The sequence below is a fragment of the Chanodichthys erythropterus genome, chromosome 3, assembly GCF_024489055.1.
Source record: "Chanodichthys erythropterus isolate Z2021 chromosome 3, ASM2448905v1, whole genome shotgun sequence".
Taxonomy (NCBI): Eukaryota; Metazoa; Chordata; class Actinopteri; order Cypriniformes; family Xenocyprididae; genus Chanodichthys; species Chanodichthys erythropterus.
This window is the reverse complement of record NC_090223.1, coordinates 8,448,330-8,467,105: the sequence shown is the minus strand read 5'-3', so window position 1 is coordinate 8,467,105 and position 18,776 is coordinate 8,448,330. Positions and strand designations below refer to the sequence as shown.

The following is an 18,776-nucleotide window of genomic DNA, read 5'->3' as shown; positions in this document are numbered from 1 at the left end:
GGGTCTCTCAGGAACGGGCAGAGGAAAGAGCTTGCCGGTGGGAAGATGGCGTGGGCTCTTGGAGATGGCGCACTCCCTGCAGCCCTGCACGTACCTCCTGACGTCGTTGGCCATGTTGGGCCACCAGAAGCGTTGTTTGAGCAACGAGAGGGTCTCCTTGACCCCCGGGTGACCAGTGCCAAGTGAAGAGTGAACGTTGTGCAGGAGTGGAGTGCGACGTGCCCGTGTTATGTACTGCAAGCCCGGTGGGCAACCCGGCGGAGTGCGTGTGGAGGCATTGGCGGAGGGAATGGTTTCCTCGGACCACTGGATTGGGCTCACGAAGATGGACTCCGGCAGAATAGTATCAGGTTTTTCGGGCTTTTTCTCAGGAGCATAGAGGCGAGATAGGGCATCAGCTTTCGTATTCTTAGAACCAGGACGGTAGGAGATGGAGAAGTTGAATCTAGAGAAGAACATAGCCCAGCGAGCTTGGCGAGGGTTGAGTCTCTTAGCGGCCTTCAGATATTCGAGGTTCTTGTGATCAGTGAGAACTTGAAACGGGTGAGCAGCTCCCTCCAACCAATGCCTCCACTCCTCAAGGGCAAGCTTGACGGCCAGGAGTTCGCAGTCACCGATGTCGTAGTTGACCTCCGCCGGGTTGAGCTTGCGGGAGAAGAAGGCGCATGGATGGAGTCTACTAGGTGTCCCCTGCTGCTGTGAAAGGACCGCTCCCACTCCGGTGGTAGATGCGTCCACCTCTACTATGAACGGGAGGTCCGGGTTAGGGTGGACGAGGAGGGGAGCGGTGGTGAAGGCTTTCTTCAGGGTCTCAAAGGCATTGGTGGCTAATGGAGACCAGGACAGAGACTTGGGCTGGTGACGGAGTAGGTTGGTGAGTGGACTGACGATAGTGCTGTAATTCTTGATGAACCGGCGGTAGAAATTGGAGAAGCCTAGGAATCTTTGGAGTTCTTTGATAGTGGTAGGAGTGGGCCAGGACTGTATGGCGGAGACCTTCCCCTCGTCCATCCGGATGCCACTGTGATCAATCACGTACCCCAGGAACTGGACGGAGGGTTGGTGAAATGAGCATTTTTCAGCCTTGAGGAAGAGATGGAACTGCCGTAAGCGCTGGAGGACCTCCGCAACGTGGTGGCGATGTTCGGCCAAGCTCCGGGAGTAGATGAGGATGTCATCTATATAAACCAGAACGGACTTGTGGAGAAACTCCCGGAGCACCTCGTGGATGAAATCCTGGAATACGGAGGGGGCGTTGACCAGGCCATACGGCATCACGAGGTATTCGTAGTGTCCACTGGGCGTGACAAAGGCGGTCTTCCACTCGTCCCCCTCACGGATCCGGATGAGGTTATACGCGCTGCGGAGGTCCAACTTCGTGAACACAGTGGCACCGCGGAGATGTTCCAGGGCCGCTGGGACGAGGGGAAGTGGATAGCGGAACTTTATGGTTATTTTGTTGAGTGCACGGTAATCGATGCAGGGCCTCAAGCCTCCGTCCTTCTTTGCCACGAAGAAGAAGCTTGAAGCAGCAGGGGAAGTAGACGGGCGGATGTAACCTTGTTCGAGTGCCTCTTTGATGTATTCCTCCATGGCCTTCTCCTCCGGTATGGACAGGGGGTATATGCGTCCCCTGGGCACTGGTTCACCCGGCAGCAGATCGATGGCGCAGTCCCATGGCCGGTGTGGAGGAAGCTTGGAGGCGCGTTGCGGGCAGAAAACGACACTGAAGGGGGCGTAGTCAGGGGGAACATCCACGGAGCGCTTCTCAACAGGGCTCTCGTTGGACGTGGCATTCACGAGAAGAGGCTTGGAGAGTGGAGATTTCGGAACGGGAAGCGCTGGGAAGCAGTCTGGGAAGCAGTGATCGCCCCACTTCAGGACTTCGCCCGTGCGCTAGGAGATGTTGGGGTTGTGTAGTTCCAACCACGGGCGCCCTAGAACCACGTCAGCGGTGGATTCCTCCAGAACCAGCAAATGGATGTGTTCAGTGTGCAGGATTCCGATGCTGAGTTGAAGTGGACCCACGCAGTGACGGATGTGTTTGCGGCTTAGGGGTTTGCCCGTGATGGAGTGGATTTGATAGCTCGTCGGTGAAGGAGAGATCTTAAGGTTGAGTTGTCTACAGAGGGTGCCTGAGATGAAGTTTCCGGCTGACCCTGAATCAAGGAGCGCCACCACTGGAACAGAGATGTTAGCAGCAGTAAGGGTTACAGTTGTAGTGAGTGGTTTCATTTTCTGAATGGAGGGAAATATTGCACTCACCACGGGTCGAGGAGGACGTATTAGGCATGTGGAGAGATTATGCCCCATAGTTCCGCAATAGAGACAGAGATTCAGGGCCAGCCTTCTTTGTCTTTCGTTTGGAGTGAGACGAGAATGATCTATTTGCATGGGTTCGTTGGCTGGTTCTGGAGAGCTGACGGGTTCGGACCGACGGAGGAGGTTGGTGGTGGATGACTGGCCCTGGTGTTCTTGAATACACGACTGCATACGGGACCCCACGCGGAGTCCTCGTATGCAGCGAGATGCAGCCGCACGGAGGGTTCCAGCCCCTGACGGAACGTGGTGATGAAGGCTTGCTCGTTCCATCCGCTGGTGGCGGCTAGCGTTCGAAACTGCAAGGCATATTTGTTAACAGATAGGTTTCTTTGCTTTAGATTATAAAGTTTCTCACCAGTCGCGGAATCAGCCAGAGGTTTCCCGAATACTTCCCGGAAGTGGGAGACGAACGCCGAATAGGATTGGACGACTGGGCCTTTCTGGGTCCATAACAAATCTGCCCATTGCAGAGCCTTCCCTTGCAGTTGTGAAATAATGAACGCTATTTTAGCCGTGTCTGTGGTGTAGATGGTGCGGCTGCATCTCCAGGACCAGTTCACATTGGAGAAGGAATCCGCTGCATTCCTCCGCCGATCCAGAGTAGGGCGCCGGTTTGGCCATGGGACTGGCGGTGAATGCAGGTGAAGGAGCGGTGCTGGTGGGTGCGGAGACAGCCGTGTTGAGGGATGACGATGTTGAGGGCTGTGGTGTGAGTGCTCGACGCAGCACGTCCACGAGTTCCTGGAATGGATCGTTAGTACTCATGCCGTTAGTTGTTACTTCTGTTATGATATAGACACGGAGGCAGAGATAAAAGCAATCCAGGTGAGTTTATTTGAATAATATGTGAACACAGAGAGGTTATGGCTGTTATCAGGTTCTTGAGAGATGAATAGAGAGTAATACTGTCCTTGTATGGTTTGTTAATCCAGGAGCTGAGATGAGATGAAGGGAGACGTTGGAGACACTCACACACACAGAAGGGTAAGCACATGAAGGGACCAGGAGACGAAGGAGATCGCTGGAGCAGGTAAGTCTGATGAAGGGGAGTCCTTAAGGTAAGCATAAACACAAGGTATTGCAAACGAGACCGGACAGTGAGTGTGTGTGAGTGTGGTGGCTTTGTAGTGCTGGTGATTGCAGAGTGAATGAGATGCAGGTGGCGGTGATTAGTACGCTGGTGATTGGGTGCGTGGGTACTGTGGTGAGGTGGAGCCTGGCATGTCTGTGACAGTGATATGACTGTTTGTGTTTTTTTAATCGCTTACCCTGTAACTACATGAAATTAAAGGGTAACAAGCTCCACTTTAATTTACGGCCCGTAATGTCATACTTACCCTGTAACTACATGAAACAAAAGCATATTTCCCCATGTATTAAAAAGATTACAATAGTTCTTTTTACTTGCCTTGAAACAACTTAATCAGTGCACTTTTTTGCTAAATTGCTCCCAAACGTAAGATGGCTGTCTATTATAATAACAGTGAAAGTACCCCTTAGTTATAAAATACTTACAGTATAAATAATTTGATATTTTCCTTGTTGTTACCCCTTTATTCCTTTACATATTACATATTGTTCCCCTATACTTACACGTATTTACTGTATAGTTACACTAGAATTATTGAAAGTTATGCTGTAAATTTGTTGTAATTACGCAGGACTTTCCTGGCTGTAATCTAAAGCGTTACCGAATTTATTTATGAAATAAATTTGAAAACCAAAAACACTGCACTAACATTACTCATCACACGTGATATTTAGTGTCACATGGGCAAAAACGATGAATAAAAGCTGTTTATGTCTATGACGAGTTACTGGGTACCAGGTACTGTGCTACTCTGCAGCAGTTCCTACCAGACTGGTCTAAAATAGTCCGAATATAAACACTTATTATAGGTGTACCATAATGATTCAGGGTAAGACAAAAACACGGTTTGGAAAATGTATTCATGTTGTACATTCCCATTGAATAATTTTTGTAAATTTTGAACACAAAAAGTTACATATCTGGAAAGTTATCAGGAGACCAATGGACCACGTCGCTACAACGTTCTCCATGGTCTTTTGAGGACGTGCCCACAATGTTTCTGGAACATTAGCTAAGATTCTAAAAAATGGAACATTACCATGACGTCCTCACAACGTTGTCATAAAGTAATGTCACGCTGACCAAATGATGACTAACTGACGACGTCGTCACAACGTACTGTTTACTGGGAACACACAAAATATCACCTTGAACGTACTTCCGGTTTCCGCATTTTTCAGAACACTTATGCTGTATGTCCCACGCCTTTCTTATTCTACTTATGGAATGAACGCGGCACCAGTTTCGTTTCTTCATGACGCAATCACGCAGAGGGTTTCCACAGCCTCATTTTCTATGCAATGTCCCGTTCCCTCTTCAGGAAACAAAGGTTACAGTCGTAACTGATACGTTCTTTACATTTTCCAATTTCAATATTAAATCAAAAAACAAATGACCAAAAGATACACGGACCGAAACACTGAGCTTTCTGAACCACTGCCAGTGGGAAATCAAACAGGAAGTGTTTGTCAGATCTCACAACAGGTTTTGGGAAATGCAAATGTTTTGCGATGGAAAAGTAAAAAAAAAAAAAAAAATATTCATCTCATCCCAAATTTTTTCCACCACTATGTCCCTTTAGGGGCTCCGTAGTATTGTGCTGTGCATTTATGAATGTTATTTTGTAAATATATTATTTTTGAGGCTGATCTGGCTCTGTATGAATTGGTCGATGTGATGAGCAAAACATTATTTTATCGTAACAACAATGCATGATTCTTGATTCGAAATTGAGATTATAAAAATGGTCTCTGTTACATATTTTGTCAAACAAATAATCAGCTACAATACAGAACACCCACAGAAGTGAAGGGGTGACACCATAACACATCCACAATAGAGAACAAACACACACAACACCATGTTCCAGATTGACTGTATTTGTGACATAATTGCAAAAAAAAAAAAAAATACTTCAGTGATCATATATTGTTATAATGTCTAAACTCAAATCTAGATAAAAACTTTTTAAAAGATACCTATACAAATAGATATGTGAAAAATGAGTGATGCTCTTCAGCCAACTAGTGGCTGTTCTTAAAATTTCAAGTTATTTTAATTTTTAATGTTTGTTTTCCGGTAGATGTCAGCACACTACATCATGACACACTGTCCATGTTATCTCCATGAACAAAATTAGAAATTAGATGTAAATTATCACCAATGCAAACACATAAAATCACCATATAAGTGAGTGATATTACATACGTTTAAAAAAAGTGGACATGTTATGGACATGTTCTCATGGTCATGATTGATTTTTACGGATTTATCAAGGATTCTTGATGCCCATTCATATTATATAAACTTTTTTTTTTTTCATTTCAAAAGCTTATAAAGTGGGGCGATTTGACAATGCCATACCGACTCTTATTCTACCTGGCAGAAATAAGGCCGTCCTGAAGACGGCGCGGTTTGACCAATCAGATGAAAGGGGCGTTTCGGCACCTCCCACATGTGCGAATGAAATATCAAAGCCATAAACTGATTTATAAATCACAACTAAAAAATTAGAAATCAGGCCAAAATCTAATTTTCCATTTATTAACCCTTTGAACCGTACAGTCCCACATATGGGATTTAGTATGTTGGGTGATGTTACATAACTGCCAGATTCAAACTGTGCTTTTGCGCTTTGGCTTTGAGATGGACACGCTCAGCACTTGTCATATGCAGTGTTTTCATCCACATAATGTTTTTTTTAAGGTTTCAGACATTTAAATACACATAAGCACCAATAAAACATCACATTTAGAGTTTGCAAAATACACACTGATGTCAGACATGAGTGGAAGCGGCAATAACAATCCATTCAAATATAATTTGCCAACATTTAATCATATCAGACACACACAATGAGCCTAAGTAACTATAAAGTTTACTCTTTTATTCTTCCAGTTCACCAGCCACTTACTTTTATATGTATTCGGAAGAAACTGATGAATTCACATTCTGTATTCTGTGATCTGCGGCGCAAACTAAGATGGTGGCGCCCGCATTATGGATCAAGATAAAGATAATTTATAAATGTTTTTAAACAACAAAACACACTCACGCTTGAAAGGGTTAAATTAAACAAAAACCGAATAAACAAGCCGTCTTTTCATTTCTCGTTATTCCATTCCAAATAAGAAATGAAATGATCAAAATGTACACAGATCACAGGGCTTTTTTCAGTGCAGAAATAAACGTCATAGAAATAGGTACGCATAGGGCATAACCTGATATTGCTGAGTTCAACATGTTCCTGGGTCAACATTTTTGTTGATCCTGGAACAACATTCAAATCAACCAATCAGATTTGAGGGACAATTTTACAGATTATGTCAAGTTTAGGCTTAAAATCATGAATTGATGCTTCTACATCAGTGTTATTCATCTATCATTTCCCTCTGATTTTTGGGATAACTTATGGGTAGGGTTAGGTTTAGGGGTAGGAATAGGGTTAAGACTAAATTTTCAGACTAGAATGTTGTTCCAGGATCAACAAAATATGTTGACCCAGGAACGCATCTAACTCAGCAATATCAGGACGTGCATGACTATATATTCCCCAGTTAAGAGGTTTATTTGTGTCACTGAGTGCATCACCTGTTGGATTGCATACTCAGGGTAGTTAGAACCACTTTTTGAGGGAAGTTGGTATCTATTTAGTAGGGGTGTGACGAGACAGGTATCTCACGAGACGAGACGAGACAAGATTTTTACACACTATTTTTAAGAAATCCTCAATGGTGAAATCATGACTAGAAAAAAATATTCTGCAGGTGTATTTGAAATGTTTTAACTAATCATCTTGTCATGAATGTCATTTCAGTTCTACTTTCTGAGTATGAATTATCATATGCAGTAAAAGACAACAATACTCAAGTACTGAAAAAGGTTTTGCTACTAACTCAACTGACTGACTTCTCTTCTGTATGATTTCAGTCTCTTTAGGCCTTACTGTACATGATTTATGAGCTTCTACAACTTTTGACCTCCTAACTGAACTCCTTTCCACAAACTGATCATAGAAATAAAAACAGTATAAATAAAAATGTTAACACTTTACAATAAGGTCTCATTTATTAACATTAATGTATTAACCAACATCAACTAACAATGAGCAATATATTTGCTACAGTATTTATTAATCTTTGTATCTTTGTTTGTTAATTAATAAAAATAGTCATTCATTGTTAGTTCATAGTTTACAGTGCATTAACTAATGTTAACAAATGAAACCTTATTGTTTGTGCTTAATAAGATTAAGAGAAAACTGTTATTCGTTCTCATGGTAACACTTTACAATAAGTGCAACCATAAACACACTATCTCAATATTCAAAGTGCAAATAAGACCACATTTTCTTTGATACAGAGCTGAGAGATGGTTACAACTACACTGCCCAGCCTAAAATAGCTTTCATATTGAGAGATACCTGTATTCATCAGGGAGCCGCTTTCAAAATGCGGGGTATTGAGATCGCGTTTGAATGCTCGCTCCTGTTTACTTTCACTTTCAGCGATCGCGCGTAACTCTGTAAATATGGAGCGGCAGCAACCGTTATCCAACTGGATTAAATGTTTTTTTTTTTATTATTTAAATACAAAGCAAAATGACAGTGGAGGCGTAATGAAAACGTAGCGGTGGCATATTCTTTCCTAATCATCCTAACCACTCTGTCATGGCAACATCACGAGACTACTTTTCGCCTCGACGAGAAATCTCGTCACAGTTTAGTCTCACGAGATCTCGTGAGACGAGATCTCGTCACACCCCTACTATTTAGCTACCTCCTTGGTGATCTTGTTAGCAGCTGTATTGCATATAACTCGGATTGTAGGCTTTATGATATTTAGCCTCCTTCTAGTTAGCAGTTGTTTTCTACAATGCTGTTTAACTGATCATAGTTTGCTCACATATTTACACTGCCACAGGCCCTGCCACGTGTCTGTTTGAGGTAGTAGGCCTTATAGCCTCCCTTAGACCATGTTGGCTTTGTTTGGTTCCCTTTAGTCACGTTTAGGGTACATTGCCTGTTGTAATGTGTAGCCTAGCGCAGGTCGCAGTTAGCTTCCCATATTTATGTTGGGTTAGAGCTGGTTCCCTGTAGCTTGGTCCCCTTTTAAATTCACGAGCTGGAGCCACGTGTCATTGAATAGGCAGGCCCCTTCAGGCCTTCTTTTAGTCCACATGTTGGCACGGTTGGTGTTTTTAATTTGCAAACAGGCTGAACGCCACTTGTTGCTGGAATGGTAGGCTCCTCAAGGCCTCCTTTTTTAGTCAACTTGTTGGCAGGATGCCTGGGAAACCATGCCACCATCGGCCACGCCCCATCGCCGACAGATAGGCCCTAAACAGGCCTGTTCACGATGTTTGGCAGCGTTTCATGTATTCCCTCTTTGGAAATTTCTAATACACAACCTCTTGGGTGGTATGGTTATGGTAGCCACTTGCTGATGCCACGTGTTTACTAAGGTAGGCTTACCTCGGCCTCCGTTGTAAATTCAGTCATGTACTCCTCTCGCTCTAAGAGCAACAGGGTGCTTTTACCCAGTATTTTGAGTGGCTGGCCCCTCAGGTTGATTATGGTAGTGAAACCTAACTGAAGTTTGGTTTAATCTACATCTGCCTTCCTGAGTCTGATTCCTACTCTAGTTGAGCTAAGAACCACCTAGCACCTAGGCCCTTCCAGGTCTTCCTTAATATGTGTTGGTGTACGCTATACTCCTCTTGCTTTAAAGAGTAAAAAGGTGCTTTTACTGAGTACACTGCTCGTTGGATTGTGTCAGGTAGGTGAGCTTTGCACTTCCCTATTAGGGTTATGTTTGTAATAGTGCTTAGTTCCCTAAGCTGATCAAGGTGGTAGGCCTTAATCAGGCCTCCTCCTAAGGTTCAGCCCTAGGCTGGTTTGTGCTTCCCTGTATGAACAGGTGTTTAGCGCACAGCCTCCTCAGTGCGTTAATTAAGCGTTGAGTAGATCCTAGGATGAGTGGATTATACTCCTCTCAATACGAGGGTTCATAGCACTCAGCTGAGTTCTGCTCTCCAGGATGCCCGTCTCTACGTGTGGGTCTGAGTTGCTCCTGCCTTTCTGCAGTCACTCTTACCTGCTCTCTTCTATCAAGAATGCGTTATGGAGATTCTTTACTCAGACAGGGTTGGCCAAGACTAAGTTTGTCCTATGACAGACCAGGTCGGCCTCCCTGGTGGCATTGGGTGTGACTTCGTTCCCCTCTAGTGACTGGCCGGGGTTCCTTTTGGTTCTCTGGCCACATTCCCTTAAAAATAGATCACTTTCTCTTCGGAAAAGTTGGTTCCAAATGCCTTTAGCAGCCTTGGTAGGCCTTCTGCGGAAGGCCTTCTGACAGCCTGGTGTGACCCGAGGGTGAGTTGGTAAGCGTTTCCTTCGAAACTGCTCAACATTTTGTCAGCCATATTATTTGGCATGCACTCTCCTCAAGCATAGCGGCGTGGGTGTATTGTTTCCCATTGCGTATTCAACACAGAGCGAGTTCCCTTTCAAAAGGGAACGTTACGTATGTAACCATAGTTCCCTGAGAACCAGGGAATGAGACTCTGTGTTTCCTTGCCATGCTTCGGGTTTCCTGCCTGCAGAACAGTCCCTCAAGATGATAGATACTGACTGTTTCTCCAGGCGCTCCTTTATACTTCCGGGTCACGCCATATTACGTCATAGGCTGTCGGCGGCCAATAGGGATTGGAGTTGTTGGATAGTTGACTTTCAGACATCGGATCACGTGTGACGTTCCCCATTGAGTATTCAACGCAGAGTCTCGTTCCCTGGTTCTCAGGAAACTATGGTTACATACGTAACCTGAGACGTTTTGAGCACTTCAATTTGGAACAACCCTTCAGTATGGTGGCCATGATTATTTTGTAAGTGGGGGTAATCAAACAACTAATCCACAGTTCTTGTGTTGTTTGATACACTTACTGGAAGATATTTACCTCTAAATGAAGAATGACTTAGATTGAAGTATACAGAGCCTTGAGAGATGCTTTTCTGCAATGAATTACTTACATTTTAGCTTTATTATTTACTCTGTTAATGTTATGAATTGAAAGACATGAGCACAACAGTGTCAGAACAGCGACTGAATCATTGAATCATTGTGTGCATCACACAGACGGAGAGATGCATTCAAATTGTAAATGTACACAAGGAATGTTGTCTAATTTAAATAAAAAACATTTTTCTGTATGTTTGAATTATTAAAGGTCTCATGGCATGAAAATTTCACTTCATGAGGTTTTTTAACATTAATATGAGTTCCCCTAGCCTGTATATGGTCCCCTAGTGGCTAGAAAAGGCGATGGGTGTAGACCGAGCCCTGGGTGTTTTGCTTCGTGTTTGAGAAAATGAAAGCTCAGATGGCCCAATCTGGAATCTTGATGTAATTGAAAAAGATTGCAAAAACTTTTAAGATTTATGAAATATAAAATATGTAAACAGATAAATGATGTTTATTGTTTATTTGTGCACATTTTCCACAACGGCACCTATCCAAAAAGGTATTTGTAATAATGGCAGAGGACTAATTTAGTTGCGCTGGTTAGTGTCTATAGCTAATAATTAAATCAGAGAAACATGAAGAGCCAACAATGTAGACTAGCATTAGCTACATGATAATAACTGTAACAGCATACATAAACCAACTAAAATACCAGACACAATGTTTTAAACTAACCATTCGGAGATGTCCTCCTGTATCCGCTGAGTTGCAACTTCTTCATCCGGATCAGATTTTGGGTCAAACTGAAATGCTCGAACGACTGCGTGTCTGCGAGCCATTGCGATACATCCACTGTCAACATTAGCGCATGGTCCCGTAGCAGCAAGCTGGTTAAGGCCACACCCACCCTCCACCTTGCCCCGCCTCTCTCCTCCTAATTAGCATTTAAATCTACAAACCCAGAAACGGCACGTCCTGAGGAAAGCTCATTGTGGGACTGTAGTGGCTGTCGGGAAAGAGACTTCAGATACAGTATATAAAAGCATCCAAAAAGTAGCATTTCATAGGACCTTTAAGCTGGAACTTTATATTATATTTTAACAATTTATATTAAATATTTGCAGTTAAGTTGAGGAATGAGAGTAAAACCGGTTCAATCTGGTGAACTGAAGGAGAGAAGAGATCGACTCGTCTAACACTGGGTCACTTCTAACAGCACTAACATGAGTCTACTGTAGCCCGGATTTACTGTTAAAATCACACATTCAAATACTGATGATACCAAATATGTTTTTAGAAGAATTTAAAACCAAAACATAATTTTAATAATTTTAATAACTGAAGCTGAAATGTGGCTTCCATGTATTCAGTCATGTTCATAATAAACAGTAGAATTATAATATACTGTCGGCTAATCAAAGGATTGAGCAGGAGACATTTATTGATTGATCAGAGTCTCTTTGAAGAACATTACTAAGGAGGTTGAAGTTTAATCCAAGTCTTATGAAGCGATATGATTTCTCTGTATGGGGAGCAAAGTGAAATTTGATCCTGTTCCCTCTGATCAGTTCATGTCTCCAGAAAACAAATCAAATATGGTGACGTGTCAATAATATCAAACCCTCAGTAGTGTCTGTGTCAGGAAACAGCAGAGGCATTTCTCTAAATATCTTCTGTGTTGGAGGATTTCTGCATGTGTGAGCGATGGATGCAGGGATCATTTTCTCCTGACATTATAATCACACTCTTCATGTCTCTTGATTTCCACAGACAATGACTTTGTTCCCAAGACCAGGAAGGAGTTCCTACTATGTAAGTCACTGAGAAAACAAGCAGAGAAACTCACTGAGTGAGAAAACATGACAGAAGAGATTTAGAGTTGATCATGATAATGATGATTTTCGCAGGATATCTGCTCAACTGTACTGAGACACTGATGAAATACTGAACATGAAGAGTTCAGATACATTAAAAGATCAGATTGATGATTCCTGATTGTGATGTGTTTTATCTCCATCAGATTCCCATCGGATCACACTGGATCTGAACACAGTGAATAAAAACCTCCGTCTGTCTGAGGAGAACAGAGTGATTACTGGCGGTACACTGCAGTCGTATCCTGATCATCCAGACAGATTTGATGGTTACGCTCAGGTGTTGTGTAGAGAGAGTGTGAGTGATCGACGCTCTTACTGGGAGGTTGAGTGGAGTGGATATGGTGTGTCTATATCAGTGTCATATAAGAGCATCAGCAGGAAGGGATTGGATGGTAAGAGTGGGTTTGGATATAATGATCGGTCCTGGAGTTTGACCTGCTATCGCTCCAGTTACTCATTCAGACACAATAACATATGGACTGAACTCCCTGTAAAGCCCATCATCAGTAGAACAGTGAATGGGAAGAATCACTATAGAGTAGGAGTGTATGTGGATCACAGTGCAGGAACTCTGTCCTTCTACAGCGTCTCTGGAGACACAATGATCCTCATCCACACAGTCCAGACCACATTCACTCAACCACTCTATCCTGGGTTTGGACTTATAATTACTGAATCATCAGTGAAACTGTGACGATGAATCAGAACAGAGAGACTCTACCCATAATGCTTGGAGCTGATGATGAATCAGATGTTATAGAGTCTCTAAATTACATTAATACCGTGACACTGAAATATCATGTCAGAATAAAAGTGTGTGACAGATCAGTGTGTGTGTCTATGCTTTTCTCAATCTGTTTGTCAATAGAAATCACCTTCATTTAGTTCTATTATAGTCACATCAATTATAATTTATGAGTGTAGAATTGAGATTTGTTCAACATCTTGTAATCAAGTGTATTTTAGGAGTCAAAGCACAGAAGCAACGTTATTAAGTTGGCTTGAAAAAGCAGAAATGCTGTTTAAACTTATTATTAGTGCTGCCTGGAGCATCATCACTAATCTACGCTCAGGTTAGTAACGGACTAAAGTACTAGCACATTGGCATTAGTTAAGTATACTTAGACTGTGTAGGTGTAACGGGGAAAAGAAAATTGTAATGAATTGTGCTAAAATGTTTGTTTATTTTGTATAATAATTCTAAAATATTAATTGAATAGAATGATCTAAGTACACCTAAAAGAAGGGATATGGGGACACCTGCAGGTGACTAGGGTAATTTATCAGTGAGGTCGGCCATTTTCTCCTCAGTCGCATTAAGCTTTTGAGGAGAACGGTAGGTGTAAAACCTCTCTTCGGTCAAATTAAAATAACGTGTTGTTATAAATGTTTTTATTTCTCTTTAAGGGTCTTTTCTCTCATGTGTATTTATTTTCAACAGTTTTGAGACCGGATTGACTATATTACACGTCTGTATGGTGTTTCCATTTAGTTTATTCCAGTTTATTCCAGTAAACACAAGTGAGTTCAGCCTATGTCTCCGTCTGATCCTTTCCGGGAGGGTTGACACAAATGAAAGAACCAGGAAGATGGGGTTACATAGGCTAGTAATGGGTTTTTCCTTTTAGAGCAACAGAGTATTGCTAGATCTAAACAGGGTGGGCCTCAACCTCTGGTTATGGTGAGATTATTCTAACTAAGGCCCAATCCCAATTCTATTTTATACCCCTTCCCCTTGCCCCTTGAAACAGAGTGTCAAGGGGTAGGGCTGAAAATATTCCCCTAAGAAATTGGACACCACTACTAGACCGTTACACGTCATCATAAGTCGTCGCTAGCTCCTACGTCATAGATGCGCCAATGTTTATCACACACTTCTAAGATGCCATCGATAGCTGTAGTGATCTCTGTTGCTTGGGCGACAGCTATTTTTACTATTAGTGCACATATCTCACAGTAATCAGGCACAAGCAACATAAACGTTTAACAGATGACTCACTCCCAAAGTTGTTTTGCTGTGTATTTCGATTTCAAGAAACACTGCTCGTTTTCTGCACGAAAACGTATGAGCCTGTGTGTTTCCTCAGGAGTCCCTACATACAATACTGATGAATAAGCACGCAAACTGAATGCACTTTTTGTTTATATCATGTAACGTACACATATTTATGGACATAACCACAACAAAACAATACATTAATCAGGCATGCGGCAAAAAGAAAAGTTAGCTGCCACCGGATTTGAATTTATGTTGTCAAATCAACGCAGGTTTCAATAAAATATAAAAAAATATGTTGTGGAACTATCATAAAGTAAAAAACATTAGCGAACTTTTTTCATAGCAATTTTAACCAATCTTTTTTCGGAGAACATAACCGAATACATGAACACAAGATTAAAGGCAACATAAAACAAGTGATTATTTATTACTAAAATACTGTTTACCGTAAGAAAATACTTACATTTATGGGTCTCTCTGCTCGCTCGGTCGGCCATGTTGGAAATTTATCATACCCCTTCGTCTGAAGTGTGGTCCTGAAAAATCTTCGTTTGAAGGGCTACCTGGCCCTTCCCCCTACCCCTTCCCCTCCAACCAAATGAGAATTGGGACACCCCTACCCCTTCACGTGAACGTGCGAAACAAAGGGGAAGGGGAAGGGGTAGAATTGGGATTGGGCCTAAGTGTCTGTGGGTAAACCACTGCATGATTATGTAAAGTTACCACTAGGGGAAGCTAAATTGGTCAGCCTGATTTTATGGTAATGGTCATGGCCCCTAGTTAAAAGTAATCTTACCTTAATTCGGTGTGTTCAGATCTATGGGGACTAAATAAACGTATTGTAGGGTCTGCACAGTCTCAAGGATGAGCAGGTCCCACCATAAACTGTGTTTAAGCCTCAATTCACGGAACTTTGGTTTGTAAATCTTACATCGATTCCGGCCCGACAGACACTAATGGATCACGAGACTTTTTTTATGACTATTTCGATAAGTCCCAAACCTCTCCTCTGTGACTTCAAAGGAGATGCGAACGCCACAGATCGGGTTTCGAAAGACAGGCCCGAATTCCAAACGGTCATAAAAAGAGAAAATACACGCACGCACCCACAGACACACACACACATACAAAGACTGTATACACAAATATTATACCTGCAAATATGAATGTACCTGCCATTGTAGTGCTCGCTGCATGTATGTGTTACTAGTGTAGAATCGTAGAATTGACTGTAGTAGGTTGGTTTTCATGTTAAACGATAGTAATAGAGTGTAAAGTGTATCTTCTTTAGATGACGAGAGACACCTGTCGAGTTTGATCTCTCCGTAAAGCTGTGAATCAGAGCTATTCACTCATGTACGTTACATTTCTGCCAAATGCATCGTTCAATGTTTAATAATACTATGAAGAAAATGCACTGATTCAACATACCATAAATTTATTCGGGAGACAGGACAAAGGAATGTGGAAACCCGCCAAATCGCAACGCTAGCATTGGAGGACGTTATCAAGAAGGCGTTCTGGTCCGTTGTCTTTAAAACACCATGACACGCGTCTTTTGGTGGCACAAGTTTTCTGCACGAGTTCCTGCCGTCAAGACGGCCTCTCTTCTTTATTTTCCGGTCATATTACAACAGTTAAACCTTCGTTTGAAACTTCGCCGAAACAACCTCCGGAAGAAGAAGCAACTATCAAACCGAGCGCTCCGAAACTCCAAGCACCCTGACTAACCTATGCAAGTATAACGTTTTTACGATTTTAAATACTGAGTTTCCTTGCTGGCTCTTAAAGGTGAACTGTTGCAATTTGACCTGCTTTGATCATCTCTTTCGTTTCTGCCTTTCCCTCTACTTTGTATGTATTTGTATTTACTTGTGTCCATTTAGCTGTATTACCCGTTTCGTATATTAAACTCATTATATCCATGCTTTTTGTTCACTTGCTCATTTTAGCAACAACCGAGTCACTCTATATTTCAAGGCTATGATAGAAAGTTAGTCTCCCGGCCCGAGAATAACATTTCTGTCGTGATAATCTGTGGATAATTTTCTGTTTCGGTGGACGAACTGATAGTTTTCCACATAATTATTCAACCAGAACTAATCATATATGTGATTGATTATAATTCGATGTAGTTAATTCACCATATATGTTTAATTCCCCGTTGGGTCGATATATGAACGTCATAAAGCTTTCTGAATTATGATATTCATATTTCATCCATAAATTGATTAATAACTGTACATCGCTACATTTATTTGGTGGAGAATTCGCGAGCATCGTTTTAAACTTGGTTGTTGAAAAAAAAAAGCAAGGTAGAATAATTGGTGTGTGATTTAATGTTCATGCGCGCTTTATTCAGTGAGAAGACGCACGAGTCCTCACACTACTCACCGTTAACACTGCAGGCCTAGCTTTGGGTGACCGTGAAACTGCAGTTCATTAATATTCAGACTCGTATGCAAAAGGGCGACAGTCTTTTGCAATACAGTTTTAATATTAATTTCCGCTTGAATGAAACGAATTGATCGTCATTAAGCGTGTTCTGAAACGAGATTTTGTAGCGAGTTTCCTATTTAATCTCTGCAAAAGGCCTTATCTGCCGCTATTTTAATTGAATTATTTGTGTCGTCCAATTATTCAAAAATAGCGTCTCGCTCCCTTGGTAACTAATTGGACTAGCTACCCAAAAGACGTTACAAATACAAGTCTAATCTGAAAACAGTTTACCTGCTTTATCCGATTTGACTTGTAAAGTTGGAGCCAGTCGAAAAAACGCCCTAATCCAGCGTGACTAATAACAGCAGTGAATTATCCTGCAGTTACATATTTGTGCACTAAAATTTGTGCAAAAACGGGGTCACTAAACCCCGAGGTTCCAAAGTTTTATACTTAGGATAAAAGGTTGCACCAGTCCAGTGAACTGGCACAGAAGAATCCGCCGAGATTCTAAAAAGAGTTTGTATGTGATATGTGCAGTTAGATCAGCTGAAACGCTAATTTAAAAATATCACAGAGGTGGATGCAGTAACGCTGACCAGACGCCAGAGGGCAGTCTGTCCAGGTGGGGCACCCCTCCCTACTTCATTGTTGTGTGGACTCAGTAACGCCACCGTGTGGACGTTCTGAGTTAAAGCTGCTCTCCGTACTTTGAACTGAATTGTCTCCAAATTCGCCCGTGACTACTTCAACGTTGCTGTTATAACTGTTTGTTGATGGTTATGCTTTCCAATCGTTTTTGGAAGGTGGTTTACTTATTTAAATTTGGTTTAAACACGTTTTAAATTTTTAATTTAGATTAAGTTGCCCTTCCAACCAGAGAATTCACTTCCTGGAAGTGCTCCTCCGTGTGGACGGATCCGGAAGTCAATTCCCTGCCATCTGTGTGTCCTTTCCTCTCCTTGGTTCCTTTGGTCACAGATTTATTCTATTCTATTCTATTTTTATTTTATGTTACTCCATTCTACTCCTTTGGTTTAACTCAGTTTTGTTTGTTCTTCTCCCTCTCTTTCTCTTGAGTTATTATTTTATTTTATTTTATTTTATTAGTAATTGTTTTTTTTGTTTGTTTGTTTGTTTTGTTATTTATTTTGCTTTATTTACTTCGGAAATTCTTTCCCTTGTATTACTTAATGCTGTATTCTATTCACTCTTAGTCCTGTGTCCTGTATGTTATTGGCTGGCAATAACATACACACACACACCCAAGCCTCCCTTATTTCATACACTTATTTTTAAATTTAATTGAACAACATTCAATTGTAATTTAAGATTAAGTAGTGTCAATCAGTTGGCATTCTGCTTACCAAGAAGCACTCCCCTTTAGGGAATTCACAAATAGGGAAGGCTTTCTCCTCTCTTTGCCCCATGCTGTTCTTCTGTGCATTTATTTCAATTTAATTGAACAAGAGTTCAATTCAAGTTTGAATCAAGTGCCTCTGAATTGTGTTTTTCTTTTCTCTCTCCTTTCCCATTCTATTTCTATGCACTGGTTTAAATTTAATTGAACAGGCTTTAATTCAAATTTGAATCAAGTGCATCTGAATTGTTTTGTTTTATTTCGCCTTTTGTCCGGCTTCCAGCTCAGTTAAGACCCCTATCCTGTTATCCTACACACTTGATTATTTAAATTTAGTTTAAACAAGATTTAAATTGAGATTTGAATGTACAATTAAGTTGTGTTTACTTGACTGTTTGTGTACTTGCAGACAAGGCCCTCTAGCACCCGGTGGTGAGTTGACGGTTGTTCCAGTGGGTTCCAGTGAAGTGGAGTTGCCTGGCCTGGCGAATCTGACATGTGCCTGTGCGTGAATCGCAGGACGTTTCTGGCCTCACACCACGGGCAGCACGCAGAGACATTAGCAGGTTGGGTGTGTCAGGTGCAGGGAGGCGACGAGTCCAGTTGGAACCCAAGGCAATTTTGTTTAATTTCCCTGTTTCTGCTCGACAGAACCGCCCTTTGAGTAACTGCCTGCGGGGTCAGACTCAGGGGTTGGGAAAAATTCAATTTTGACCTGCCAATCTGG

General features: G+C 42.0%; 1 protein-coding gene across 1 annotated transcript in view; it reads left to right on the top strand.

Moving 5' to 3' along the window:
• LOC137008341 (tripartite motif-containing protein 16-like protein) overlaps positions 1-13,069 on the top strand; it is a 28,150-nt gene extending 15,081 nt beyond the window's left edge. The window contains exons 2-3 of the mRNA XM_067370316.1: positions 12,145-12,186; positions 12,395-13,069. Of these exons, the coding sequence (XP_067226417.1) occupies positions 12,145-12,186; positions 12,395-12,945 (593 nt within the window). The 3' untranslated portion in view covers positions 12,946-13,069. The remainder of the gene's footprint in view (positions 1-12,144; positions 12,187-12,394) is intronic.
• The last annotated feature ends 5,707 nt before the right edge of the window (positions 13,070-18,776 follow it).